The sequence below is a fragment of the Octopus bimaculoides genome, chromosome 4 (genome assembly GCF_001194135.2).
Source record: "Octopus bimaculoides isolate UCB-OBI-ISO-001 chromosome 4, ASM119413v2, whole genome shotgun sequence".
NCBI classification, from domain to species: domain Eukaryota; kingdom Metazoa; phylum Mollusca; class Cephalopoda; order Octopoda; family Octopodidae; genus Octopus; species Octopus bimaculoides.
The window spans coordinates 92,498,374-92,508,559 of NC_068984.1; the positions used below are offsets into that span (position 1 = coordinate 92,498,374).

The 10,186-nt window shown below is 32.4% G+C and overlaps 1 protein-coding gene across 1 annotated transcript in view; it reads right to left on the bottom strand.

Annotated features, from left to right (window-relative positions):
* The window catches only part of LOC106869755 (E3 ubiquitin-protein ligase RNF113A-like), a 53,915-nt gene that overhangs the window by 42,983 nt on the left and 746 nt on the right, over window positions 1-10,186 (bottom strand). The window contains exons 2-3 of the mRNA XM_014915621.2: window positions 9,018-9,107; window positions 2,153-2,260 (exon numbers count right to left, since the gene is read on the bottom strand). Coding sequence (XP_014771107.2) covers window positions 2,153-2,260; window positions 9,018-9,107 — 198 coding nt within the window. The remainder of the gene's footprint in view (window positions 1-2,152; window positions 2,261-9,017; window positions 9,108-10,186) is intronic.

The following is a 10,186-nucleotide window of genomic DNA, read 5'->3' on the forward strand; positions in this document are numbered from 1 at the left end:
TGCCGGGTCTTCTCACGCACAGCACATTTCCAAAGGTCTCGGTCAGTAGTCATCGCCTCGGTGAGGCCCAATGTACGAAGGTCTTGCCTCACCACCTCAGCCCAGGTCTTCCTGGGCCTACCTCTTCCACGGGTTCCCTCAACTGTTAGGGTGTGGCACTTTTTCACGCAGTTATCCTCCTCCATTCTCACCACATGTCCATACCAGCGCAATCGTCTCTCTTGCACGCCACAACTGATGCTTCTAATGTTCAGCTTTTCTCTCAAGATACTTACACTCTGACGGGTATTCACATTGACATTACACATCCAACGGAGCATACTGGCTTCATTCCTTGCGTATGTATGTATGCATATATATAAATATGCACACATATGTATGCACACACACACACACACACATACAGAAATGAAGGTAACAAACCTCATTGAGTGATACCAAAATCTTTTGAAGTTACTGGTTAGTTACCTATACAAAGGATGTTGAACATAACAGTTAATACTTAACTGCACAGTAACTATATGAACCATGGTTTATATATTTATTTATTATGATAAGATAAGTAAAATAGAGAGGTAATTAATAAATTAGTATTTATTAATTATAAAATTGAGAAACATCCCTTACAGCTGTTTCAATTCTAGACCTTCAGAAAATTAATATAATTTTAAATTATTTGAAATTCATTAGAGGCAGTTTAAGATCTGCATCTTGAGTAAACAGCTGCAAACACTTAACTGATAAAGTTTATGCATAAAGAACCATAGTATAAAACTTGATATAGACCTTAGAAAGGAGAAGGAGGTAGGATGTATTGGGACTGTAAAGTAAGAATCTAGTGTATTTAGTACAAGAAAAACTGAAGTAGATATATTGGTATAAATGTCATAAATTGTGATATTATGTCCATCCATATAAAAATAGAAAATTAGCATATAGAGATTAATTCAAGTGTGTATAGTTATTATCAATATTTAATTAAGGTGGCCAGACATTCCAGGCAATCTTATACTTATCATAGATATCGAAAGGGTTAAAATAAGATATCTAAACTTAATGCTAGGGTACATAAAATTTTTTTAATAAAATCAAGAATAAAATAAAATAAAACAAAATAGGGTAAAAAGTAAAAATAGACAGAGTAAAAATAGACAGAGTAAAAATAAATAAATGAATAAAGACTTACAAAATATAGCCTTTCACTCCTTAAAAAAAATTATTATTGAGCTAGACTAATAAAGATAAGGAACTATTGGACAAAAAATTTTAAATTTCAGATATGCAGCATTCCCTTGGTGAGATAGAGGATGTAAATATGTTAAGAGGCTCAAGTAAGAAGATATAGTATTTAACATAAATAAATAAATATTAAAAAAATAAATAAATGCGCCCTATTAAAGCCTGGCCAGGCTCATGGGCCCGGTTTCCCAGTTTCAATGGCGTATGTGTTCCCCAGCTGGACGGGACGCCAGTCCATCGCAGCGTTACTCATTTTTGCCAGCTGAGTGGACTGGAGCAACATGAAATGAAGTGTTTTGCTCAAGAAGACAACGCGTTGCCCGGTCCAGGAATCGAAACCACAATCTTACGATCATTAAAGATGTGTTAAAAAATTTCTTTGTCTTCTTGTTATTTGGATTACATATCAAAATAAAAAGTAAGAGAGAGACAAAATCAAACAGAGAGATTTTTCATTAGCACCCAACAATACAACAGATTACCCCATTCAACTACATCAGTCACCCAGTTCTGGAATACATGATTACATAGGAATCATATGAAACTTGTTTTCATTCATTTTGAAGAAAGTCAAGAGCTCCCTAATTTAAAGGATAAAACTAATCCTTCTTCAATCATTCATTCCTGTTCAGTAACAGGATGCTACAAGATGTTAAGGTTGATAGTAAGTTGCAGGCTATCATAATAATCATTGATTACCACATCACTATTTTAGTGACCATCTTTGCATAATTGCTACAGACTGTGAGATTTACAGTATAACATGATGAAGTTTTTAAAGAATTTAATCTGCTAAAAAATAATGTAAAGAAATAACTAAAAACACCTTAGTTCTTCTTATGAGGATAACACAATCCAAAAATATAATTATTAAAATAACAGGCTGATATAATTCAAAGTCAAATCTATTTACTTTGTTCACAATCAGTGACCTTTCAAATATTGATTGGGCATCCTTATTTTCTTCAGTATCAATTTCCGTAGTAGCTGTTGCTCCCATATCATTTGGGCCATCACGTTTCTGCAATTATTAAATGATAAAAATTAATAATGTTAAACAAGCAATAAATTAATTGATGAGAATGTCATCATTATGTCTTATTTCAACTGAGAGTGGGGTATATGAAAAACACATAATTTTCTTTATTGTTCACGTCCACATTTAGTTTAAAGATTAGAAAGAAGCAAAATCACTGTTAGGAGACAGTTTACAAACAAACAAAAATAACAAGTATTACAATAATAAAAAAATTATTTCAAACACACACACAAAGCTACATATTTTCGGGAAGAGGTATAATCAATTGAATTGAATTCCAGTACCATCATTATCATTTTTACAGCTACTCCCCAAACTAGCATGGGCTGGATCATAAAACAGGATCCAACAGGTTGGAGGACCATCATTATAGTTATTAAGATACTTAGTATTTAGTTCTTGAAATTTAGCATTACTAAGATTAGCAATAGTTTTAACACTACTATCCTTAATCTTTCCAACAGTTGAAGTACAGTTTTGTATACTTTATTAATTTCACTAGAATTCATATTAAAAGAGAATGTCCATTAGTAAGAAAATCATTGCCTTTTGGGAGATATGTTAAATTTTAGCTAAGTTTGTACATCCTCTCACTAATAACAGCATTGAATTTGGAGCTGTTTGCTCTATCATATGCAATGCACAACCATATAAAGGTAATGGTGATGAGGGGAATTGTTGTGGGTTCTGTGTATCAGAGGTGTTTCATATAAATAAAATTAAATCAACATTATGATTTGATTATAGATGCCAGCACCTTAAATACAAATCATTCTGGTACTCTAACTATAGCCAACCTTATACTTAATTATTTAACCTACACTAATAAACTTTATAACCTATCCACAGTTAACTATAATTTGGTCTCACCTTAGTACTAGATAAGGTATTAGACCATATTCAGACTTCCTGCTATTTGTAAAACTACTTATTACCCATTGAATCTTGTATGGTTCTTTTTATCTGATGAGTTGGCTTTGCTAATATAATTTTCTTTACATTTGGGGCAGGTGATACAGTACATGAGATTGTGCTTTGCAGTTCATACCTGCATTTACTTGGAAGGAGAGTACACTTTCAACTTTTATGAGAACCAGTATCCAAATATTTGAAATGGTTGTTACATGTTCCACACCTATTCTCTCTATAGACCTTCACAGAGAATTCTGAATTATCCTCTGATGTAAATTTTGTCCTTGTAAGATGTTTTTCTTAAAGAATTTTTGGCTAATATTTCCAGGTTTGCATGAGATGTTCATCAACCAGATTTTTCATTTTGGGGGTTATGTAAGAGTGCTAGTAGATTTGTTTTGTAGTTTGGAATATGTTGGTCATTCTTGGCTTATGCATATTGATAAATGGAATAGTTTTTTCCACAATTTTTTCTTGGATGTCCATAGTTGTATGATGTCAAGTTTCATCACCTTTATAATTCCATTAGTTATTAATTTTAAGGGGCAATTTTGTTGTTTTAGAAAGCCTTTGAGTTCATTATGTTGAATTTGACATATTTTTGGATCAACTGCTATTGCACAAACTCATCTTGCCATACTATACGGAATGTTCCTTTTGATATGTGAAGGAGGCAAGCGAAGTTCAAATACTGGTGTGTGTCTGGTTTTTTTGCAAGATACCTTTGTTGTTATTGTGGAGTTGCCTATTTTTACATGAATGTCTAAGAACAGTAAGTCATTATGACTGGTTTCTGTTGTGAACTTGACAGATTATTGAATATTTGTAGATTATCATTTGATTTCTCCAAAAAAATAATGCAATCCTTGGGGAAGCATTTCCACTTTTCAATGACATATTTCTCAAAATTTTGATCAAAATTTCTCTACTTCCTTGTATAGTTTTACTTCTAAAAAAAAAATCATAACCAGATAAGCATATGCGGGTGCAAATTTTGTCTTCATAGCTGTGCCCTTTATTTGTCAACATGCTTTACCATCAAAATTAAAGGTATTCTCCTCTAGCACCTGGCGTGTGGCCTTGGTAATGAAATATGATTTGAAATATTCATTTATCTTCTCTCCACATTTTTCTACTCAGTGTTTCATTACTTTCAGTCCTGAGTGTGAGGTATAAAGGTTACTAACATTGAAACTTCTAAGGATAGTCCCTTCTGGGGCAATGGGTAATATGCATTTGAGAAAATCCATGTTATCTCATATATAACTGGGTATTAATGAGTATATCCCAAAGATGGCTTAATTGTTGTGTTGGAAATTATGGCCCAGCAACTATTGGTCTCAATTTGAGATCAGTGGGTCTTAGTATTTTTAAGTACTGGTCCTTCTGTTCATTTGCAACTCTCTATATTTCCAAGCTTTTGTGGATCTTGGATAATCCATAGAAACTGCTTGCTTCAATTCCAGAGTTGTATTAAGTAGTCTGTTTCTTTATCTGTGAAGGAGTGTGGATATTTGTTAAATAATGTTCTGATTTTATGCACTATTGTTTTTTCTGGATTTCTTGTTTACTTCTTATAGTAATTTTGGTCTCTTAGATCGACTTATATTTTGTCTCTATAGTAGTTCCTGTCCATAACCACTACCATCCCAACCTTATCGGCTTCTTTCAGGATGACTGAGTTGTCATTCTTCAGTTGTAGTAAAGCTTCTTTTTCTTATTTACAAAGGTTTTGTTTGCATTTACAGACATTTCTTTCTTACCTTTCTTCCTGTCTTTCTTTTTTACCTTCTATTCTCTTTAACCAAGCCTCCAAAAATTCACCATACTTATACATATACACCCATATATACATGCATACACATTTTTCACAATGATATAGAGAGTAATTGTGGTTTGTCTGAATATTTTTATTTATGTAATTAAAATGCTACAAGGACTTTGGAATCATATTGTATATCATTTACATTTTTCATCATATAATGGGCAAGATATAACTTCCTTGCTAACTTTTGCCAAGTATTTATATGTTCATATATCATTACCTTTTCAATTCTATTACACATGCACAATATTTTCTCATGTTAACATATATTTTTATTGTTATACATTCACAAATTATTTACATCAAAATTGAGTTTCTGTTATAGTTTTAAATATGTACATTGTGAAGGCATGTGGCTTAGCGGTTAGGCCATTTGGCTTACAATATGGTTGTGAGTTCAATCCCTGGCAACATGTCGTGTCCTTAAGCAAGACACTTTATTTCACATTGCTCCAGTCCACTCAGCTGGCAAAAATGAGTAGTATATGTATTTCAAAAGGCCAGCCTTGTCACATTCTGTGTCATGCTGAATCTCCCTGAGAACTACGTTAAAGGTACACGTGTCTGTGAAATGCTCAGCCACTTGCACGTTAATTTCATGAGCAAGCTGCTCCATTGATCGTATCAGCTGGGACCCTCGTCATCATAACTGACAGAGTGCTCCTTTTTGTATATTAGTATATTTATAAACACAATGGAACAATCTAATTTCTTCTATAAAGGCATTTCAGTAAAACATTCATCTAACCAAAAACTAAGGACACTTCTGTACAAGAAACAAACTTTCAACTCATTTCACAAACAACTTCCAGTCAACTTCTTGTTTGCACCACATGTGCTTTTTTTTTTCATTCAGTGAATTTCTTCAGATTTTCTACTTTCAAAATTGATTCTTCAAAGTAACAGGTTAGAATTCAGTGATATAATTCACTAATGATTTAAGGAATAATTTGAAAAAAGACTTGGAGAAAACAGTGATATTTCAGTGTCATCTACAAATACCAGCTACCCCAATAATATATGTATCTGATTATCAATTCTGAGCAGGAATGCATTTATAAGTGAATGGTAAACATTTTTTAAAAGTTAATATATTTTAAATGCAACAACTCTGTATGCTGGTGGATTTATGAGGAGAGCATAATTATTGTAATAAAGTAACGCAAATTTGTTGGGCCTTACAAAACCTTTGAAAGGAGGAGATGAAAGCATATTGTGGAATTTTTTATAGGAACAGTACGGCTTCCAGATTAGAGACCAATTGGAGCAAAAATTCAACTCTGAAACAGGAAATTAATATCTCATAAGTATATCTAACCAATTTACCCCTTTAACATTCAGTCCAGCCAAATCCGGCCTAAATTATTTCCTCTCTGTTTGTTCAAACCAGCCAAATCTGGCTATAATTGGCTTCTGTATGAAATCGCTAAAAAAATAAAACCACATTATTGAATTCTTGTAGCTTTGAGATAATGCAAGATGAAACCTTTCCTACCTTTATTCAAAGTATAATTACCATGAAATTTCTGAGACCACATGGTTTTTTCAACGTTTAAAGTGTGTATATTAGTATTTATCAATATGGCGTCAGCAAGTAGCAATTCAGACTTTCAAGGTTTTACTCTTGATATACAAAATGTAAAAGAAAATGATTTGTCTTCAGGCAAATCTAATATTGGTGTTAATGAATTTTTCTCGGATGAGAAAGACTTTGATAATGATGAAAGTGACAATATTCAAAGCATCTTGGCAACATGGTCAAAAATTACAACATCAGCCACAATTCAAGATTTAACATAATCTGCCTCCCAATGTTCAACCATTGGACTATTTATTTTTATTTTTACCAGAAGTTTTTTTTTTTTCAAAACTGTTGCAGAAGAAACAAATAAATATGCCCAACAAATGATTTCTGTTCATAGAAGACCTGATCCATTATGGCAGCTAACCAATGCTGCAGAAATGTAAACTTTTTTTTACCATAAACATTGTTTGGTATCAAGCAAGTTTCCTTGATTGTGGAACTACTGGAGTTCCGATATAAGGTATGGTAATCCATGTATATTATATGTATTATGTCACAAACAAGGTATTCAAAAATATCTCAATATTTACATTTTTCTGATTTTGCTAATACCCGCAGTAAGAGTGAACCAAACTATGATTTCAATATAAAATGTATCCAATTATTGATTTACTTTCTGAAAAATATAAAACTATGTATCTGCTTGGGAAAAATCTCAGTGTAGAAGCCATGATAGATTATAAGGGTAAGATACATTTTCGGCAAAACATGCCTGTTAAACTGACTACATGGGACATCAAGGTATAGGAGGTATGTGAATCAGATACAGGGTATTGTGCAAATTTTGTGGTTTACACAGGGCAAAAATATAATGGAGACAGACTAGATAGATTGGGGTATGATGTTGTATGGTCTCTAACTGAACCATTTCACCATCAACACCAACGCTCATATTTTAACTGTTTATTTTCTACTCAGTGGCTTTGGCAGAACATCTTGCCAGTGTAAGCACTTCCATGTGTAGTACTGTGATGAGCAATTGCAAAGGGCTACCTCGTGAAATAAAAACAACCAAATTAAAAAAAGAGGAGGCATTCTTCAGATGCAAAACGAACATTTGCTAGTTACAGTATACAAGGGCAAAAGACAAATTTTAGCTTTGTCTACCAATGAACAACCTGGTGTTAGTACTGAGAGGAAACCTAAAGTAAATATATGGGTGGTGACAATAAACCCAATCCAGTTGGATTATCTGGAATGAAATGGTGAGGTACATTTTGTGGTTTTTAGTCAATTTAACTATTTTTAATTCATATATTGTTTATGTAAAAAGCCACAAGGTACCTCCACCACCAAAGGATTACAGCCATATGAAATTTCAGGTTGAAATTGCATCTCAGTTACATGAGGGCTTTTCTTCCAGAAAGCACAGAACTGGGGGAAAAGCAAAAGTAACTGAGGTGGACATCAACAGAGAAAATATTAACTTCCATAAAGTGGAAAAAATAAATGGGAGAAAGAAAGTTAGATTGTGTTCACTACAAAAGAGAAAAACAGCTAAAAAGTATCAGGTCAAAACTTTGTTTGCGTTCATTATGCCAAGTGCCCTCATGTAAAGGGTGCTCTGGACAATTCCAAGACAGAAATATGACATAAAGGTGAGAAATGCATATTAATTTTCAGTATGTTACACACCTGTATTCACTTTTATTTCACCAGTTATTGAGCTTTTTTGCTAGATGCATTTTGTTATGTAAATGTACTCATTAAATCGTATAGCAATGGTAAATTGACTAGTAAAAGAGCTTTATACTTTTTACCTGCCCATAAAAGTCAAATTTAATCAAAAAGATCAGCTAAAATTACATAACTGTAAACCATGGCATCTAAGCACCCACTGACAAAATTTCAAGTGTGTGTAAGAAATTAACAAAGTTACAAATATTTGGACACCCTCCTTGAACCTGATTAATTCAAAATAATGTGACCAAATAAGCATTATATTTTACAGATAAATCTGAATGCAACCTATACAGACAGGTGAACATAACATGACAAGCAAAAGTCAATAAAAAAAGGTAAAAATATATTCACAATAAACACCAATAATCATTATTCCATATCAGCAAATTTTATCAAAATTCATGGAATAGTTATACCATTATTATTTTTGTACTAGACAGACAGCATTTCACCAAAATCTTTAGTTTCTAACCGGACTAGGAGGTTTATATAGAGAAAGCATTAAAGTGATTATAGCTATTGGAAAATCGATTTAACAGAAAATTCTTGTGAAATTTCAGGATATTCTTCACAACTAATATATATGTATGTTACTTTTTGTATGAGTGAGCATATGTATAAATCTATCTGTTACAATTTGATCTCATTCACCTGTTTATTACATGAAAAATTAACTGAATCACAAGATCATAAGAACAAAAAATATAATGTAAGTTGAATATATATATACTAACACCTGTTTTGTTTGACTTGTATGATACACTCAAATCTTCTTCACTTTCACTGCTGTATGTCACTTTTGATGTTCTTTTCAGCTGCTTTGTCTAACAAGATATTAAACATATACATAAATAGAAAGAGAGAGAGAGGGGGGGGGAGAGACAGACAAATAGATAGATAGATAGATAGACAGATATACATGTGAGAAAAAATACATATATTAAAAGGACCAAGTTAATTAGGACATTAGTTTTTGCAGATTGGTTTATCTCTACATCCACACACACACACACATACAAATAAGGATACATATACACAAAACTGCGTTCATGACAAATTACATAGATGCATGACAAGATTCAATGACTAATGGATGAATTGGTAGAGTCAGATAAAATTCTTTGTGGCATTTAATAAAGATTTTAGTCATGAAATTACACCTAGGTCAACTCTGCCTTTCACCTTTCTGAGATTACTAGACTTGATGCAATTATACATACACATATAAAAGCTGTGGCCCAGTATGGCCACAGACAGGTACTAGTTAAGACAAAAGGCCAAGTTATACATATACATATACCAATGTGTGCGCAGCAATCACACATACAAAGAAATGTATCTATCATTTCTCATGAAGAAAAACTGGAGGAAAGTGACTGTGAGTATATATATATATATATATATATATATATATATATATATATATATATGTTTCCCCCAGGGGCTGCTGTTATAGACACCAACAGTGCCAGCTCAGATGTTACTGAGGTACTCCTAACATTGGATCATTATCAGCAATTTACAAAAGTGTGTGCTGAAACTGAAAGAAACCCACTTATATAAACAAATATTTGTATGTTTGTTTACATTACTAGTCTATGAAAATCACAAGCTAGAAGCAACATTCTTCTCAGCTTATATTCTGTTGACAAATCATCCACTGGCTTTGAAAGTCATAAAAAAAAACAAGATTACTGAAAAAAAGGGTAAAAGCTGTACAAGAATGTCTCAAAATTATATGTCTAACAAATGCTAGCATTGGAAAATGGGCATTTAAATGAATGAAAATATGAAAATATATATTTATACATACACACAAAATTATATATGTCCACACACACACACACACACACACACAAACTATTATATATATATATATATATATATATATATATATATATAT